This window comes from Rattus norvegicus, chromosome 8 (assembly GCF_021556685.1).
Source record: "Rattus norvegicus strain SHRSP/BbbUtx chromosome 8, alternate assembly SHRSP_T2T, whole genome shotgun sequence".
Lineage (NCBI taxonomy): Eukaryota > Metazoa > Chordata > Mammalia > Rodentia > Muridae > Rattus > Rattus norvegicus.
In genome coordinates this window covers 103,385,382-103,406,423 of record NC_141541.1, presented here as the reverse complement: position 1 = coordinate 103,406,423, position 21,042 = coordinate 103,385,382, and the positions used below count along the sequence as shown (strand labels likewise).

Below are 21,042 nucleotides of genomic sequence, written 5' to 3'. Positions count from 1 at the left end.
CCAGAGTTAGTGAGAGTTGAAGCAGAGCAATTCAGTGAGAAGCTGAGAGAAGCCAGGCTGAATCAGCCATAGTGGAGGGGAGTTAGAGCCAGAACAGCTGAGTTGAACGAGAAACCCAGAGCTCAGAAAGAACTAGAAAGGGCGAGCTTACGCAACGGTAAGCCTCTGGGACGACAATTATATCAGGCGAATAAAAGTTACTTTTGTAGGGATGTGTTTGAATTCATTTCATGTGCCATTTTAGTATTAGTTTGATTTTAAAATATATATCTTGATGGTTACATATTTCGGTAATTGATCTAGAAATTAGAATATAAACATGTAACTTTTTATAATCTATTTTGAATGAATGTTTCTACTACTTCAAGTAGATCTTAGAAAACTTACAATTTTCCAGGCCTTTATACCTACCCTATGTTTTTAAAAATCTATAACGAAGTTCTCTTTTTCCGTCAGCAATATTTAGGGTTTTTAAGATCTCAAAGAGAAGAAAAACATCTACTTATTATTCTTTTCTAAGGCCTGCTGTGTCGGTGTCCTTCCTGCTTCTCCTGTTCCTCCTTCCTCTAGCAGGATCTCTGCTATCTGAAGGAATTCCTCCTGTTGTTTATCCAGGAGGGGTCTGCTGGTGAAAACAGACTCTCGAGTCTTGTATACGTGGGCGAGTCCTCCATCTGCCATCTATTACTTTGCCATTAAGCCAATCCAGTGGATAGTTTAATTTAGGCATCACTTTTAAGATCTAAAAGCCTCATTTATTTCCATTTCACAATTCAATTTTTCTGTTGATTTATTTTTATGTTTCTGTTGTATTTCCTAGTGCTTTCTTGTCTGTGTATGTATAAGTACATATATATGTGTTTATGTATATGTAAGTGTGTACATGTGTGTATGTGTGCATGTGTACATGTGTGTATGTGTGCATGTGTACATGTGTGTATGTGTGCATGTGCACATGTGTGTATGTGTGCATGTGCACATGTGTGTATGTGTGCATGTGTACATGTGTGTATGTGTGCATGTGCACATGTGTGTATGTGCTTGCTTTTACTTCTTGGAGCACAGTCATAATAGCATCAGTCAAGTATTATTCTCTGAACTCCAACATCGGTGTCGTCTTGAGGTTAGCATTTTTTACGTTTTCATTTGTGATACATATTTCTCTAATTCTTCATACACTGAGTAATTATGAGCTTCTCTTAGAAAATATGAATATGATGTGAAATGGCTTGATCAGATTATCCTATGAGATAATATTTGTTATTCTCTTGGGGAGGAGTGTTTGGCAAGACTAGGTCCAGGGCACCAAATCTGGCCTGCTTTGTGTTGCCTGGGGTTCCTGTATTGGTTCCAATACAAAGTCTTTGCAGTGCTACTCAGCTCTGCCTGACATGTTTGCATGTTTGCTGTCCAGTGTTCTGCCTGACGCAGGCTCTGCTATGTAGTTTATTTCTCAGTGCTGTGGTGTGCTATTTAAGGTTACCTAAACCCATGCAGCTTGAGAGTAAGCCCACAGTTAATGACCGCTTCACAGAGCCACCTGCTTGACTCTCCTTTAGCCACAATTGTCTTCCCATGGTGTAGCTGCCCCCAAGGTCGTTCCCTTGCTCCCCAAGAATGAAAGTCTTTAGTGCTCCTACACTTCTGTGCATTTCCTGAGCCTTCTGCTCTCAAGGATAACTGGTGAGGGGAGCAGGAGAGGGAAAAAAAATTGCAACAGGATTATTGTCCCTTCTGGTCAGAGTGTCATTGTCCCTTTTGGAGATTTTGGGTATCTTCTGATTTTGTTAGTGCCATGATCATGTGCTACCTCATGGTCATCTAAGATCACACAAGGTGTCTGCTTACCTGCCTACCTTCCTCTCTCCCTCACTCTGCATCCCAGACTCCCTTCCCTATTCCTCTCCTTCCTTCCCTGCTCTTTTGACCTGCTGTTTCACTACTTTCCTTTTCCTTTACCAAGAAGCAAAATAATTTCTCTTAGTTCTTTGGCACCTTTGGTACCTAAGGCAAGAGACTCATGTAGACAGAAGAGTGAGAATGAAACCCCACTCCTGGTTCAAGAGTTGGATTACTCCTGGTCTATTATCATTTCCTTTTTTCTTTTTCTTTTGGCTATTAATTTTTAAAGTTAGGATACAAAAAGCAATAAGTTTCATTACAGTATTTTCAGATGTGTGTGAAATATTGTTTTTGTTTACTCCTCTCTTTCCTATCGTCCTCCTTGTTCTTTCTGGCCTCCTCTTGCTATCCTTCCATTTCTACCTGCTTTCATATCAAGTATTTCACTACTGCCTTGTTTTTCTCCTTCTCCCTTCTCTTTCATGATCCTTCTTTTATAACACACACAAGCGCGTGTGCGCACAAATACTCTCTCTCTCTCTCTCTCTCTCTCTCTCTCTCTCTCTCTCTCTCTCTCTGCGTATGAGACACAAATTGTGATATTTGTTCTACTTCTTAATTATTTTGCTTAACATAATAACCTCCACTTCCATCCACATTCCTACAAATGCCATGATTTCCTTCCTTTGGCAGAATAAAATTTCATCCTGCTGTGTAGACCCTGTTTTCTTTGTCTGTTCTTCCCTTAATGGGCTCCTAGGATGGTTCCTACCATTTACTTTTAGAGTCTTCTCATAATTGCTACTTGCATTGGGTCAAGTGCTTTGAGTTGCATTTACTGGGAGAGACAAGGGTAAGGATGAACGCTCTGTTTCAGCCAGGACTGGGGGTTCTCTCTTACCCTGGAGTAACAAACTCCACACATTTCAGTTAAACCCCTTTTGCTAAACTTCCCACTTCACCGAAATATATGTCTGATACTTAAAAGAAGGTAACTATTTCGGGTGGTGCTTTCTAATACATTGTCAAGCACATTCCCTTCCACAGAGAAGAAGATGGTGGTTTAGTGAACTTAGTACAAATGCATGGGTGAAGATCACTGATGCTGGTGTTTAGAGAAAATAAATGAGAACAGGGTTAGTGAGGGTGACTGGAGGGTGTGGAGGTGAAATGTGTATTTCTGGAACTGGGAAGATGCTGTATCTATAAGCACAGCACAGGGAAGCACCCAGATGGCGAGCAAATTCAGGATCAGCCAACTCCTAACACTAGTTATAAACATGCTGTTCTTTTAGGTCAGCAGTAGAGCATTCAAGTTATCCAACATCTATAATTAATATGTCAAATCAGATTGATGTTAGCAATAAATATATAGGTTTAGACGTCATTATAAAAGAGTCTATAGCAAGTAGAAAATCTTTTCCAGAAGGGAGTAGTGGGTGAGGAACAAAAAGTATAATTCTATTTCAGTGACAGAACTAGTTGTCCGTGCCTCACAAGACAGCCTATTTCTCAGGTCTGCTGATTGAAATAACTTGATGTAAAATGTATAAGCTGGCTTATAATCAATACAAGACATAAACATAAAGTATACATTGATGAAATGACATAAGTTGGATATTTGAAAAATTCATAAGCAAGGATTATTATCTGAAGATGGGAATAGAAGAATATTCCAGAAAGACTCCATTTGAGCTGTTGGATAACTGTAATAGTTTCTGCAAGGATTTTAATGAAATTTATCATCTTGAATGCATAATTAGCAGTTGTCTCTAAAACTGATGAATCTAGTAAACTCTCCAGAGACCATTCCTTTCTGTTCTTTATGAACGCAGGCTTTCACAAATGCACCTAATTAATATTACTGCATTTGCGTCTATTACAATAAGCGATAGGTGTGTGGCTAAGAAGTTTGGGTTACAGGCATATTTGTTGAGCATTTGCTGCATGCTTTCAATCCTTTGTACATTCAATATCTAATGTTCATAAATTCTAAAGAAGTGTTCTTACTGTATCCCCTCATTTTATAGCTGAGAAAAATGAGAACCCAAGAAGCCGAGGTTAGAGCTGATAGCCCACGCTTCAGAGACTGAGGCAGGGTGGGACTCACGCTTTCAAAATCTCTCCGTATGTATACAAGCACACATCACACACACACACACACACACACACACACACACACACACACACACACACACACACACACACTATTTACTGCATTAATCTCCCTGTGAAGGATATTGTTAGCATGCTTGTGAACTCTGGTGTTAGGGAGGAAAACAAAGAGACAATTAGTAAGAGAACTTATTATAAGCATTTCTCCAGTGTATTAAATTGGTGTTTCCTCACTTTAGTAATATAGGAAATCCTGCGTGTAAGCACTTGTACCCTGTTATCATTATATATATATATATATATATATATATATATATATATATATATATATTCAGCATTCTCTTTATCTCTGTGTACATTCCAATAATTCTTATCATAGAACTTCATAGCCAGTGGGCAAAAATGATAAAGGAAGCATTTGTATATGGCTTAGGGCCAAAATCCAAGAATCCATTTTAAATATATAACTAAAATACCAACACTGGATGAGTCAAACTATCTAAAAGTTATTTACCCTGCAATGGACACAGGCTAGGCATATAATTTTGTTTCCTTGATGTGGGGAAGAGAGAGTGGGATGGCTTGGCTTGAATGAGGAAGGATAATAAATTCCTGTAATTCCTCTAATTCTAGGTTGCAGCTGAGGAAGACCAGGCAGGGTTGGCCTTGTTGAACTTTAACCCTTGCAGGTCACAGAGAAAGACCACGTGGGAGAATCCCTGATGCAAAAGTGAGCCTTCCCAGTCCTTCCTGTAGACAGGGACTTCCTGTGCTTGCTTTTAACAGGCTGGTCTTGTAGACCACAGGCATTCAGAATGAGCTCTCTCATGCAGGTGGGAACAGAATGCATCATTTGGAATTTGGGTCTTCTGTTTAAGCTGCAGGGCTCAGTGGTTCTGCAGCCTCACAGTGATGTCACGTTGCCAGGTTTTACCCATCCTAAGAGGTAGCCACCATCCTCACCTCTGTTTTATAGGTTAGAGACTGAGACAGAGAGGTTCCGTGCCTGGACTTGATGATCCAATATCCAACACGGAATGGTTATTCAGTCAAAGACGGCTACAATTAGAGGTTACCGTCGTTCTGCCAGGGTGGTTTCTAGTGTCATTTGGGAGGCGTTACCCGCATTGCATTTGTTTACCAAGCTGTGACTCCAGCTGTGGTTAGTGTAAGTTCACGAGAAGGCAGGTACCCAACCCGAAATCAGGAATGGCATTACCATCCCAGACTTTCTTAGATGGTGCCACGTCCACAGAGCCTGGCTCTAGGACTTTGGTGTTTATGTGAGACTTTACTAGCTTCTGTGAGGCAAAGCTGGGACCTTTTATCTCTCCTGTTTCCTGCCTCCACGCAGAGGGTCCTTGGAAACTGTGCACTGGGTTTTGTCACTGTATTGTTCATGTACCTCACAGGAGGGAAGAGTTGGACTGTAATCAAGAAGCAACTCTTCTTCTTACATCTAAGTCTCCAAAATAGCATGGGAGGAATCCATTTCCTTTAAAATTTCAAAGAAACGAACACTCAATTTATTTCAAATTGCCACATTAAGTATACTTCTATTATTAATTGTTTTCTTTTCTTTTCTTTTTTTGTTTTTTTTTTTAAGAAATTAAGTCTCGTTTAGAACAGAGGCTGAAGGAACGCCCATTCAGAGCCTGCCCCACATGTGGCCCGTACATATTCAGCCACTAAACTAGATAAGATGGATGAAGCAAAGAAGTACAGGCCGACAGGAACCGGATGTAACCACTACCCAAAGACTATACATGGACTGACCCTGGTTTCCAACCTCATAGGTAGCAATGAATAGCCTAGTAAGAGCACCAGTGGAAGGGGAAGCCCTTGGTCCTGCCAAGACTGAACCCCCAGCAAATGTGATTGCTGGGGGGAGAGCGGTAATGGGGGGAGGATGGGGAGGGGAACACCATAAAGAAGGGGAGGGGAAGGGGTTAGGGGGATGTTGGCCTGGAAACCGGGAAAAGGAATAACATTTGAAATGTAAATAAGAAATACCCAAGTTAATAAAGATGGGAAAAAGAAAGATGGCAGTGCAGTGGCCTCCCATTGCAAAGAGCTATGTTCTGCCAACAACCTGTCTGGATGTTAAAGCCTTAGAACCTGGCCCTCAGTATTTACGAGTTATTGATATCCACATAGTCTCTATACAGAAAGTGGAGATTGTCATTCCCAAGCTCAGCATGGTGGTCACCTTTGCTCCAATTAATGTCACAAGTAAAGTCTGTTGAAGTACACCATAAATAAAGCATTGGATGAAGGTCTTGAAAAAAATAAAACAAAATTAAGTGTATGCATAAAAAAAGAAAAGAAATTAAGTTTCTTTAAGATGAGAACTCTACCTGACAGAGAACATTTTCCTTACCTCCTACTGTGGTAGTTTGTAACCGAGTTAAAAAAAAAATCCTATAGTAATTTAAAAAAAAACAATTAATTTAGTACCTTCCAAATAATTTCAGAGAAGAAAGTGAGAAAGGGCAGACCTTGTGAAATAGGTTAACAAGTCATACTCCAGGAGGAATGTGGGTTTCATGTGAGAATATTCATGCATTCTCTCGGAAGAATGTGGGGTTCACGAGAGGTCACATTTGCACTCTCTCCCCAGGTCTTCCACACTTGTGCCTTTTTATCAAACTTTCGACTTCCTCCCGTACTGTTTCTATGGAAAGAGTCAGATAGGAATGCTGGCAAATGTGACATTGTCCTGTGAGTAATCGGGCCTTGCTAACCATGTGTAGGAGATGGGCAGCTATGTGTTCAGAAGCTGAGATGGATTTGATGACTTCTTTAATGCCATCACCAACCAGGAAAGGAGAGCAGGGCCCGTGACAAGATCACTACAGCACAGTGGAACCCAATCGACTTCTCCCATCTGCGTATTTGCACATCCACTCTGACTGTACCGGCCTTTAACTGTTCTTATAGCCTGAATCCGTCTGCCTGCACTAAGTTCCCAAACGTCGCATGTCTATGCCCTTCAGTATTCTCCTTTTGATTTTCTTAGGATGGCTTTCAGGGGTTTCTGCCCTGGTTTCAGGTTTTCAGCTGAGAACACCACCCTTTCCATGTGATGGAACCCCTGGTACTTCCTTTCTCTACATCTGTCTTGGTCCTGTCCATCCTTCATCCCCTCCTGGATAGTGTCCAGCTCTGTTACTGAATCACCTGGGCCTTTTGGAGTCACCTCAAACTGGGCAATGCCAGGAAGTGACCCGAAGCTGCACTCTAGGCACGTTGGCCTTCAAGTACCACCTCATTCTGGATGCTGTGTTTGACATCATACTTTTTCTTTATCAAGCTTGGCTTGCTGCCTGGATACTTGCTCTAGTCCATCTAAGGATCCACCATTCTTCCTCTCTTCCCAGTGGAGTCAGCATCAGAGATCACGTAAGTCATGAGGCTCATGGGAGTCAGCTGATGCCACTGGAAAGCACTGAAAAAGAACTGGCTAAAAACCAAATACATGACCAATTTGGGGATAACCTGACTGTAAGAAAAGAAACCATAGAAAATAAATTGTTTGATTGTTTAAAGGAAAATTGTACATCTCTTTCTTATGCTGTCCATAGAATATTTTGATAGTGTATTTGATACTTCAGTGGCAATTCTTTTCCTCTAAGCTCTGCCTTCTAACCTTTGTTTTTTCCATGCAGGGATCCAACCTACTGAATTTTATTTTCCAGAAATCTGAACACAGCACTGTCTTACTAATGGTTCGCAGGGGATCCAACTCTTGAGAGTTTAATGCAATGTGTGTACTCATCCATGGGCACCCTCCAGTAACCACCACTGTGAAAGAAATTGCAGACCACATTTATATGGCTAGAAAATAATTCAGCAAGCATTTCAAAGCACTCACTGTTCACCTTTAGTCAAAGCACTTTTGTGTGTTCAGTAATATTCGCAGTAGTCCACAGGGGCTTTTACCCTGAAATTTGGTTTAATACACAGCAACTTGGCCTAGTTTGCCCATAAGCCTACTTATACTAAATACGTGAGGCTTGCTTCTGCTTTCTCTTTGCCAAATGGGTAGAAAATTTTTTTCAAATGCTTGACAAAAGCGTTTGTATTTAAAGTCACGGTCACTTAATTTTCATGAATTATTGGTTCATTTTTATCATAATGGATACGCAACACAGAGGGGCTGCAATCGCAGACCCTATTAATAAGAATCTTCTTGGAAACCCTCGTCGTAAGAAGGGTCTTTTCCTATTGGACGCGGTGGGCATGAGTTTGTCCTAGAGAATGGGTGGGAACTGGAGAGGATCCTTATGATGTCTGCATGTGAGAAAGGAAAGGTTTGCTTAATCCATTACCTTCTAGGAAATAAAATGAGGACCGGGATCACAGGGACACTTAAACAAAGACACAAACACTTTGTAATAGACGTATCCACTTTCCAAACTGGCCCCAGATACCTGCTTTTATCTAGGTGTCTGCTCTCCCTACGATGTAGATTTGTAGCGTCCAGCTGTAGGCGCTGCTTATTAGACAGGTTCTGACTGGAACCTTGGCTTCCTTTTTGGTGAGAAATTATATAGCGTCTGTCTTCAGCATCCCCTTTGAAAAAACATATGGCTCCCTCACCAAATGTGTGTTAAGCATTTTTTTCCTATTTTAAGTGCCAGTGCCAGGAGTAAAAAGCAAAGCAAATTTGCTTTCTTGTTAGTTGTGCTGCTTTTTCTTTTTACAGTCTTATCTAGAGTGTAGCTATCTCGAGGACAAGAGTGTGTCTTATTTTTAAAGTCTCATAGTGTATCGCACTGTACTTTAATGCTGTTGAATGGATAAAGTCACCGGCGAATGAGTCTATTTGTAGGATAGCTTGAAAACAGACAACACTCCAAGCCTATTGGGAAAGTCAGCCTAGTTTGCCATAGGTCATATTGCTTCACCGGAGTTTGAAGGTCACTTAGATGCAAGGGACAGAGAGGGTACAAATCAACCATGCACTCGCACCGAAGTCAGCTTTACTAGAAATGGAATGGGCCAGCCATACTTCTCAATGATTTGCTGGTGTTAGTGGGGTCACCGTACCTGATCTGAAGCCATGTCAGCATGGGGGTCGTTCCTCCTCCGAACACCCAGACAGTGAAGAACACGAGGAGCAGTGTGGTGGTGAACATCATCTGTTTAGGCTGAGATTCCGTGTTGCGGATGGCCAGGGCGAAGGCAATTGCACCTCGCAAACCTTACAGAGAAAGCCAGAGGGGAAGTTGAATACCGAGACTTTAACTCATTCTCTTCTGATATATTTATCTTTACAACCTGCTAACGTAACTTCTTTATTAAGTAAAAATTTTATTCAGAGATGATTGCAGATTCATATGGAGTTCTGACAAATAATATAGAAATACTTTCCCTTAGTCTTTGCCAATGATAACATCTTGCAGGGAAATAGCATGACATCTTAGCCAGAATATTGATGTCTGTCTGTATAGTTAAGACTTAGAACATACCCTGAGATCAACAAGGAGGCTTTTTTAATCTCATCCAATGCGTGCGTGTGCGCACGTGCGCACACACACACACACACACACACACACACACACACACACACACGAATACACAAACACCTTAACTCATGGTCACCAGCAGTCTGTTCTCCACGACTTTGTCATTTACAGTTGTTTTCATGTCTACATGTCATGAAGTGATGGACCCTGTGGAGTCATTTGTCACTGTGTCTATCCAGCACAAATCTCCAGATATTACACTTGTTGACTGGATCAGTGGCCTTTTGCTTCCATCCTTGTTATGGACGAGTGTCCCATGGGTTGGTTGCTTAGTTGAAGGACACCTGGAGTTTCCCAGTTACTGGAGATTAAGTCAAGACCGCTAAAATTGGCATATAGGTTTTCCTGCAAACATATTTTCCTTTCTCGGAGTTAATCCTCCAGAATATGATCAGAGTAGTGCAGTATCTGCATGCTTCACCTTAAAACAAATTATGGTTTTTACATTCCAACTAGCAACCTAAAAATCATCAAAATTTTCTGCATCCTTGACATATTTGGTGGTGTTACTTTTTTTGGTTTAAACCATTGTGATGGGTATGGAATGGTAATTTGTTACAGTTTGAATCTTCTTTTGCTAATGGCTAAAAGCATTGAACGCTTCTAATTTGTTACTCTGTTATCTGCACACTTTGCTACAGGAAACAGCTCTTGTATTTTTCCTACTTTTTAATTGCACTGGTGGAATCTCCAATTGCTGTGTGCCGAGCTCTTTATACACGGTCCATAACAGGCCTTCGTTAGGTGCAGTGTTTTAAAAATACTGCTTTCTACTCTGCAGCTTCCTTTTCTCATCTTTGAGATTTCGGAGACAATCTTTTTAGGTTTGATGGAATATAACTTGTCAATTTTCAGGCGAATTGTGCTTTCGGAGTCAACTCTAAGGACTCTTTGCACAAACCTAGCTTCCAAAGATTATCGTCTGTAAGTTTTATATTTAAGTCTACAACTGTCTTGAGGCTGTTTTCCTATCAAGCAAGAGGCTCGGGCTGTGGTTATCTTTTGCACAGGTGACATCTACTTTTCCCATCAACTGTTTTTCTTATTTTGTTTTTAACCTCTGTCCAAAATCAGCAGCCTTCGTTGTGTGAGTTCTCCATTTATTGCATTTATCCGTGGCCATTCTTAAAGCACATTGGCCTGATGGCTGTAAGTACAGAGTGGGCCTTTACAATAGGTACAGTAATTTTTTGTTTTTGAAACTAGAGCTTACTGGTTTTCTTGTTTTTCCATAAAACTTTAGATTTACATTGTCTCTATCCACCAAAAAATCCTTTCTGGAAACACTTTCTTTTCTAAATCAAATGTGTCCGAGAACAAAGAAAACCGGGACCATGGGAAATTAATAACTAATTAACCGATGCTTACAACATTCTAGGTTGCATACTCTCACAAACGTAGTGATCGAAACTAACCTATTGGAACCTGCTTTCTAAAAAACGTTTTACCTTCTACTCTGTGGTAGAATATTAAATGCCCATTGTATATTACAAGTCTGTACTAAACACAAGAGGTTTACAGAATGAAAGGCCAGAGCTTCATTTAAATTGATGATATTAATAAAAACAGAAACACAGAGTTTGATGGGGAGGAGGAAGGAGGCTTTCAGGTGACCAGAGACTTGCTGAGCCCTGTGGTCCTTGTCAGACAGTGGAGGGGGAGGGGGAGGAGAAGGGAGAGGGGGAGGGAGAGGGGGAGGGAGAGGGGGAGGAAAATGTTTTATAATAACAGCAAGCATTCGTCAGAGGTAGTGACTCAGCTGTTTTTGTAGGAAGGTTTAAATCAGACGCATAGCCTTTCAATGGTCCAGTCTTCTGTAGCACTGTTACTTTGCCAGGGGAGATGTGACCAAATGTCTTTTTTACCCTAAACAGAGCATCAGCAATAGACCAGAGAGATAATCCCATCAAAGCCAGCTTGGTGAACCAATGAGTTTAACTGGAATTATATCCAGAAACATGAGCGACCCTTCAACAGCTACCTTACTGAAAAGGAGGTACAGATGTTGAGAGTCCCCCGTGACCACCCTTCTAACCCCCGCATCCCCTTCAGAGATGGTCAATGGAGGTAGGACTGCTCGCAGCTGCACGTGTGCAGGAGTAAATAGCCAGCATCTTAAGTGAGGGTCTGATGGCTCTCTGGTCTTTTCTCTGTCTGCGAGGTGATGTTAATGAGTCTGGAAGTAGTCACAGGTGCTGTGATATCAAGGCTGCGGTGACTGTGGCTGTGCCAGGGGAGGGACAGCATTTATAACAGGTTTAGTTAGGATGCCAAGTTGCTATCATACATTTCAAATGATTAAAAAGAGAATCAGATATCAGGTAGGATGAGGAACATTATAGCTCGCCTACGCCCCAGAACTTAGATTATAACGCTTCTTTGTTCTGTCCACGATGAGACTGTACAAGAGACAAGTGGTGTGACACATGGGAGACCGAGGATTATGCCAGGGAGATTGAACACATTTTGCCTGAAACAAAAAAAAGCCTCGGAAAGAGAGAGGAATATGCACTCTGATTATAAAATACCTCTAAGGAACAGTGTAATGGAGGAAGGAAATTATTCCAAATCTCCATGTAGACAAGGAAATGGCCTGAAGAGAAGGGAGATAACATTTGAAGTAGACATTAATAAAAATGATCCTTTACATCTGAGGTTCTGAATGCTAGGACGGCTGTGCGCAGCACCACACCCCCACCACAGGTGTTCCTGCTCACACACTCAGCTGGGGACGAGGTGGGACGATGTGAATAATGTTCTCTCTCTCCCCAGGATACATAAACAGTGTCATTAGTGAATGGGAAGGCAGGGAACAGACTCCCATTATCCAAGGACAGGATTTATAGGTCAAGGTTGTTAAGTGCAAACCTGGAGGGAGAGTGTGATCCTTTCATTCCCCACGCCCCCAGGCTTGCTAGGGATGTCAGCCAGTCAAGCAGCATCGCCCGTTATGAGGAAGAAGTTTGAAACGTTGAATAGCGATTGCTATTTGCTGTCTGTTTCTCACTAAAGTATTTGTAGTTCTCTCACTTCTGAGCTTTCATAAGAAATAGTAGGAAATACAGTACAAATTAAAGCACTCTGTATCTGGTTTACTGCAAGGTCACCCAGGTTAGATACCCAGGACTAAGCAGTAAACAGTCAGTACCCCTCCTAAAGATGTTTAATATGTCATTAGTATGCCAAACTGGCATAGCCGTGTTCTTAAGCAAATTGTAGGTAACAGTCCTTAATTTAAACATGTACTCAAAGTAGTGGCAGGTTTGATGGTGTACCCACGTAACCCTGCAACCTAGGAGGCTACAGCAGGAGGGCATCAAATTTGAAGCCAGTACGAGTTGCAACAGTAAGACCCTATCTCAAGAAACAAAATAAAACGAAACAAAACCCCTTCAGATGCCCAATACTTGCAAATACACATATGTGAGAACATATCTGGTAGTCTGACTTCACGTTGGTCTATATGAAACTTTAATGTATGAAATCATAGTAAAACCCATATTCGCAGGCAAGGCAATGTAGAGGTCTCTTGGGGCTGGGGAACCAGAAAAGTGTAGCAATGACCACATGGCAGGTTGGGAAATATCTAGTATGTCCAAACTCAACACATTACGAAGGGATGGCTCTGAACAGATGGGTATACAGGGAAGATCAGAGGTGAGGGCCTTTAGAGGAGACTCCATGTGCCATAGGTGAGGTGGTTTGGTGACATTGAGAGCAGGTTATGGGGAGTGCTGAGCTTGCTGAGTGGACAAAGGGAAGCTGACTCAGAACCCCAGAGAGGATGAAGTGCTGTCCTGGTCTGCTTGTCCCTCATGACTCTACAAGTTCTTCCTCACACAACCAGAGCCTGAGCAAATGTCTAGTCAGTGGCCGTTCCTTGCTTTGATTAATGCGTATATATTGATTACTCCTATATGGAGTTCTGGGCCTGCTGATTCTATCTTCTTAACACCATGGATTTATGCCATGGAGGATTTTAGAGTTGAAAAAAAAATCATGCGGGCTACTGGCAAAATACTAAGACATAAAAAAAATTGATATTGATCTTTGGATTTTCATTGTGGCAAAATATTACTTCCAAAAATATATACAGTTTTGCTTCAAAAAAAAAAAGAGGAAACTTAGAGCACATCAAAACTAGAATTTGATTTTATTTTCTTGATACTTGGACCCCTTGGTTTACTTTTCTTCTTCTTTTTGTTTCAGTCAACTTGTCAAAGTAACTCTGTACTTCTGGGAACTGGTAGACTATATAATTTTGCTTTGAAAAGATTGACTTTGTAGGGATTTTGACACACTTTATATGCCCAACTGACAAGTTATCATCATCTTGGGGAATAAAGGAAATACCTACAATTAAATGTGGTTTCACTTAAAATTGGCCTCTAAGGGCTTCTTATGTTAATTATATTGATGTTCTGCTCATAACAATAGAACACTATCGAGCCAAGGAAAGATTTCCAGCAAGGACCCCTGCTGCAGAAAATGTGCAGTTTCCTGTTTATCTTTAAAGAGCAAGAGTGAAGCATTTAATCAATTACACATTTGCAAAGGTGCTGCAAATGGGTACAGGTCAGATATATATAGCTACATTTAAACCTCGGGGATATAAATATCCCTTTAGGCACTCTTATTTAAGGTGCAAAGCTGTAATGCAAAACTGTAAATATTTCCCGAGCACCCATTATATGCCTAGCTTTAGCCAAAACACAGAATGAGAGTGCGATAAGGAAGGTTCAACCTCTCTAAGGCATTTAGTCCTACAAACATGACTGTCATACAATGTGGAGGGGTGGGGGATAACACTAAGAGTGTTTGTAAAAGCCACAGGGAAGCCACATCATTTTATAAGCTTGCACACACACACACACACACACACACACACACACACACACACACAGACACTCACGAATAAAAGATTGTAAGAGCCTATATGGTCCCAGATGACTGTTGTGAGATCCTGTCTTTTGCTTATGATAGGGGTGCTTTTTCTATGCACTCTCAATGATATGACTGACTATGAAGATCTCACCAAGTTATCACGCCAACCAATACACACATTCACATACAGGATGTGGGAAGAGGTGGATATACATGTTCATGGTTTTAAAATTAATTGTTTTTATTTACTTTGACTTTCTGTGTAGGGATATTTTGCCCATATGTACATCTGCATAACACATGAATGCCTGACACCTGTGGAGGCCAGAAAAGGCCACCAGATATCCAGATATCCTGGAACTAGGTTTACAGATGGTTGGGAGCCCCTATGTGGGTGCCAGGAATTAGGAGTTGAAAGTAGGTCCTCTGGAAGAGCCACTTGTATTAATAGTCAGAGACGTGATCTCTCCAGCCCCTGCATACGTATGGTTTTAGTGGAGTCAACCCATGCGGTGAGATGCTGTTCCCCCAAGGAGCCACAGTCTATCTAACAAAAAACACAGTGCCAGGCAAGGAATACTTACCTTCAAGTTGTTGTTTAGAATGGTTCAAGAGACTCCCGCAAACAATATAGACCATCAAAATTGTTCTCAATTACTTCCTGGAATATGAAGAAAATACCCAAATGCTGGGGACACCACCCAGAATTAGAGGGAATTTACGTCTGATACTGTAAACCTAGTCACGAACCTATGTCATAGGCCCAAGAGGAGAACCAATTACTGTCAGATTACTAGAGTAACAGACTTGTTTTCCAAATACTTCTAAACACCCATCCTTATACCCATAGATAGGTACAGCTCTTGCGTCTCTTCGAGGAAGCTTCTTTTTGGACCAGACAGAGACTACTCAGAGAGTTTTGCAATGGTCAAACTATAGTGTGACCATGGTGTGCCCAGACTCAAGTGATGCATCCATAACTTCACCCTTACACTTAAGTCTCAGGGAGCATCTCAGAGGAAGTGACAGAAAGATTGTAAGAGCCGAGGTCCCCGATGACAGCCACAAGATCCTTCAGCATATAATAAGGGCGTTGCTCCCATGAACTCTCAATGGTACTGCCGACTATGCGGATCTCACCAAGTTATCGTGCCAACCAACATCAATGGAGGAAAATTTCACAAGGCCCTATCCCTAGATGGTGAGCTATCGGCAGTCAGTGTCTGGTGACTCCAATCCTAAGGGGTCAGCCCTAAGCATATGCGAACAGGACCCAGTAGGTTGTTTTATTTTTTTGTCGCGCGCGCGCGCGCGCGCGCGCGCGTGTGTGTGTGTGTGTGTGTGTGTGTGTGTGTGTGTGTGTAAGGGGTGGTCAGAATGGTATAGGTGGAAGTTGGAGGGAGAGGAGAGTAGAGATGATGCACATATACTTGGAATCATGTATGAAATCCTCAAATGAATATTTTAAAAGGTGAACTTGGAGGGTTTGTGTTAGGGGTGTGTGTTACTGTGTATATAGAAGGGGTGATTTGAAACTATAGGCTGATAAAGGAAAATGATGAAGAGAAAGGACAAAGGTCATGCTGGCTCACCCATGACACATGCCAACAGATGTGCAGCATGTGTGGGTCTAAGTGTAACATCGATGACTTAACTGTTTTTATCTGAATTCTTTCTTCTGTCCTTCCCCCAAACCTTTTTGAAACACAACTGTGTTCTAAACTAATCTTTAGACTTCAGCCAAGACACTGCTTTCTCCTGGAGGCCTCCTCTGGGGTCTGAGTCCAGGACAAGCTACCTTATATTCCAAGCACAGCCCAGTTCCTCTCAGGGCTTCCGTATAGTACTTTATAATTGTCAGGCTCTGTTTATCAGCAACACCTAGAGCAAGGCTGGGAACATAATCAATGCTCGCTGAATATTTATTGAGCAAATCAATGGTTGGATGAATTTCTGATCTTTCACAAGTCCAGATTGCATACAGAAAATGATGGTTACTTTATAGTTTGATGTAATAGTTGAATACTTTTCTGAAAGTCCAGTGCCTACCTTTTTATTATTTAATCTTAGAAGACCTTATGTTGAGTTTCAAGGGTTTTGGAATCTGCTCTTAGGATGATGGCTTGCATGAGTCTAAGCAGGTTGCATCAGCTCTGTTATCTTATTTCCTTTTAAAAATTATTTATTTATTTATTTATTTATTCATTCATTTATTCATGTATGTATGTATGTATGTATGTATGTATGTATGTGTATAGGTACTTTGCCTGAAGTATATCTGTGTACCACACGATGTATGTATGTGCTTAGTGCCCTGGGAGGCCAGAAGAAGGCATCAGTTCCCCCGGAACTGGACTTGCAGACAGCTGTAAGCCTCCATGTGAATGCTGTGAATGAAACCCCTGGGGCCCTTTCTATAGCCCCTGTTAAGTCATTTCTATGTGCGCTTTTAAGGTTTGACTTATAATCTTCAACTAAAGTGCAGAACAAAATCTTATGACACTTAAAATCACATACTGCCATTAATGCCAGGGGCTTAGTAAAGATTTAGATTTGGTAGCAGTGAATAAGGTGCTTGCTCAGGTCCTGGCTATGGTGGCCCAAGGCCATCACCTCACACCTCAACTCTACACCAGCTGAAAGTCCACTTCGTGCCCCATGAACCCATTCTCTCCTCCATGTCTGAGAGAGGATCTCCCAATCCTAGTTTATGATGAGTTAACAAGTCAGCTCAGCATATAGCTTCCCACAGATCATAGAAACCTGTCAGTCATAGCCCCACTCTCTCTTCCTTTGTCTGCTCTCCATTGAGAGGCAACATAAACAAGAGAGCATTCACACTTGTCTTTATGCCATGAGCCCACTCAGCCTCTTGCTTCATGTCCAGAGTTCTGCGTTTCCTTTGTGCTTCTTCAGTGTTTGCTCATTTGAACTATGTTTCTGCCCACCCTGTACTCTCACGAGCGCTTGAAATTCTCTAGTCACATTGTTCGCTCTTCAAAATCCTATACAATAGACTGATCATACCACTTGTATTACTAAATTATAATCGGGATGAGTCAATATTTAATGTGGTATGTTCTTTTCTCCCAACGTCTAATCTCTCAAAAGGTTAGAATTACATCTTTTTTAAAGTAGTTCTTAGATTTCTCGCAATATCCTGGATGTGGAATTCAGCATGGCTCGAAAGTGAACAATTGCACTGACTTCAGACTTTCTGAATAGAGATGGCAATATCCATTTCGATTTGCTTAACTCTTCAATTCCTTCAGCATGCAAAGTTGGGTAGCAAAGGAGCGGCTTTACTTCAAGGTGCATCCAGGTCAGTTATGTAAGATGCTAGAAAGAAAACCATGGGAGTGGGGGGAAGACAGCCTCTGTGCATATGAGGGGTTCAGTGTTTAGGGTGCTTAGGGAAGTCTCTCAGGTTAGCGATGTTTGAGCAGAGAAGCCTCACCAGCTCCTGCTCACCTTTGGGAAGCTTGAGCAAAGCTCTGAGGAAGGGAGCTGGAAAGCACTGTGGTTGGAGAAAGATGAAGAGGTTAGGACTGGGGAACTGTGGAAGCAGGAGATGCTGTAGAGGTCACAGAGCAAGATGGCGACATGTTTGTGAAGGGCAAGGTGATGGGGATGTCGTTCTGAGATGAGAAACCTTAGGAAGGTCTGATAGACCTAAAGAAACTGATTTCATCTATTCAATGATTAGAAGAGGAATGCTGGCTACTACGAGGAAGCCAGATTTCTAGGCTGAAAACAGGAGGCCAGTGGGCTTGATGCCTTAATCCAGAGAGCAGGTAAATATGCTCACTAGGGTGGGAGTGTGGTAGGTCCTGGCCTGGTGAAACTTCAGTCTTTGTTAGCAGGTCAGATGAGAGCATCTTTGGAGGATAGTTAGGAACACAGTTTTCTGAGCACTCAGAGGAATCAGGGGGAACCATATGAGGAGTGTGTTTGGTAAGGAGAGTGTGTGTGGGAGGAGGTTACCAGTGACCAAGGCTTTATTATAGCCATGTACGTGTGAGAGACCAATTAGTCTCCCAAGAGGAGAGGTTGAGTGGACAGACCCATAGATGAAAGAGACCAGTTAGAATCCTCTTACTAGAGACTGGAAGGAGAAGAGGGTTCTCTGGGATTTGAAAGGTACAGGAAGCTAAAGTTTATTGTACACCATGCTTGGTTTTGCTTCTTGGTCTTTGTACTCACTATTCACCTCAGCCATGCTACCCCTCCCTACAACACTGCCTCTCCCAGGTAGTTCCTGGGTTATTCTTCATCTCAGGTCAGAAAGGCTGCAAGACCACCTCATCATAATGAAGATGGATACTTTTATATCTGTCTGCCTGTCTGTCTATTTATCTATCCATCCATTTATCATCTATCTATCTATCTATCTATCTATCTATCTATCTATCTATCTATCTATCTTTACTGTCTTTGATATCTATTTTATTTATTTACTTATTTATTTATTCATTTATTTATGTTCTGTTTTGACTGAAAAGTGAGCTTGGAAAGAGCAGCCCTGTCTGGTATCTGTGGCATCTGCTGTGACGTGCTCCAGGTGCTAAAATGGCGACCCTCACAGGGTGAGCATTCCCCAGGCTTACCCAGTGATGAATGCCGAAGTGAATGGATGAAGGAAAGGTCATTTTTGCATTTGAAAGTGTTCCTGGAACCCAAAAGGAAACGAGCAGTAGATGGACTGGGATACAGAAATGTTCCTTAGAAACCGATCCGTCCTTTGAAAGGATTGTCCTTTAGAAGAGTCTTTCTGCTTCTCTACCTTCTCATTTGGAATAGAGGCCTGGCTAACATCCCCACCCCCTCACTTTAACTGCTCCGAGGGGTTGATTTCAAAGATCTAACACATTCTTATTATTAGTCTGGTAAATCAAAACCTGAGACGGGCCTACAATTGAATTATGTATAACTCTTACACTTGCTAAAGTCTCGTGACCTTGCACGGGGTAACTACTTTCAGCAAAAATGTCAGTCTGGTTTCAAAATACACTTCCCTGAATAGCGCAACCTTGCCATACAGTTCCATTTTCAATTCAACATCATTTTTTCTGCAGGGAAGGGAAGCCAACAGATTGTTTGCAGAGGAAAAATCGTCTACCTTCAGAAATAAATTGAGTCCTTCTACAAACCAAGCTTGTATTAGACAAGTAGAACTTTCTTCCCTTCATCTCTCCATGAACTTGCATTTCTAAAACTCAAGGCTGCAAAGAAGAAATGTAACATAACTGCAATATATTTTTTATCTGGAATGAAGTTTGCTTTTGGAAGCCCTGGGCAGCAGGAAGGGTAATTGGGGATGGGATTAGCTCTGCCACAGTTCTGAAGTCAGCCTGCTGAGCTGCCTCTGCCTTCGGAAGTTTATTTTTATGTAGTGAAGATGGATGTGGTTGTACACCAGGGGCTGATCCTCAGTGTTAGCTGAAACTCCAGCAGAGGCTTTCCAAAGATAGTCAACGTTCCGTGAGCCACACTCAGCTCTTGGCCAGGCTGTGCTCAAGAGGAGAACCCAAAACTTTCCATTTAGAACAGAAGTTCTCAACTGGGGCCATCTCCCCCCCAGTGAATATTTGGCAAGGTCTGGAAACATTTATGTGTGCCCTGGGTACTGGGAAGCAGGGATTTGGGCTGAATCTTGGGGTTTGGGTTCTGCTGTCGTCTACAGGGCAGAGGCCAGGGATGTTGCAAATATTCACAAAGTACACAATAACCACCACAATAACTAACTAGACTTAAATGTCAAGGATTACTAGGGTTTAAAAACTTCATTTTGAATCTAACATATTTAAAACAATGTTATAAACAATAACAATATTTCTTCTTTAATGACTGCTTTAAAAAAGATGGCTGTCACCAAAATGTACTCCAATATGGTCCCAGATTTCTGCACTTGACTTCTTATATATTAGGCTTGTGGAAGACTAAAAAATCTGTTCCCTTTCTTTTCTTTCTGAAAGAGCGTTTCACCATGTATCTGGCTGTCATAGAGTTTGCTATGTAGATCCGGCTAGCTCTGAACTCACAGAGGTCCACCTTCTTCTGCCTCCCAAGTGCTTTAAAGTCATACATCACTATGTCCAACTAAAGCTGTGCCTCTCTAAAGAGTTGCCAGATCATGTTAATCTTGTCATCCCGGACAAAAATAATGTGACTTGGCTCATTACTCTAGTTTGCTTTTCAGTTTCTGTAATAAAATATGGACCAAAAGCAACTTGGAGAGGAGGGGTTTTTATTTCATCTTAAACGTTGCAGTCCATCACCTAGGGAAGATAGGGGAGGAGCTCAAGGCAGGAATCTGGAGGCAGGAACTGAAACAGAGACCACACTGAACACCACTTTCTGGCTGCCATCACTCTTGTTCAAGTCATTTTCCTATTCAACATGCACAACCTGCCCAGGGGGGACATTAATCAAGAAAATGCCTCTACAGATGTGCCCACAGGCCAATGTGAGTCAGGTGGTTCCTCACTTGAGTTTTCTTCTTCCCAGCTGATTCTGGTTTGTATCATGGTGACAAAAACTAACCAGCACACTTGGACTTTCCCATTAAAACTTTTATTTCCTCTGACGGCTGGAATGGGCTATCCACCAGGAAGACTGCCATTGTAAAAAAAAACACATTGAAGGGCAGCACCCATCTTTCCCAAGAGGA

General features: G+C 41.7%; 1 protein-coding gene across 2 annotated transcripts in view; it reads right to left on the bottom strand.

Moving 5' to 3' along the window:
• Slc9a9 (solute carrier family 9 member A9) overlaps positions 1 to 21,042 on the bottom strand; it is a 560,109-nt gene that overhangs the window by 174,891 nt on the left and 364,176 nt on the right. For both annotated transcript variants that reach the window (NM_001271438.2, XM_087562860.1), the window contains 1 exon segment: positions 9,010 to 9,163. In NM_001271438.2, the coding sequence (NP_001258367.1) occupies positions 9,010 to 9,163 (154 nt within the window).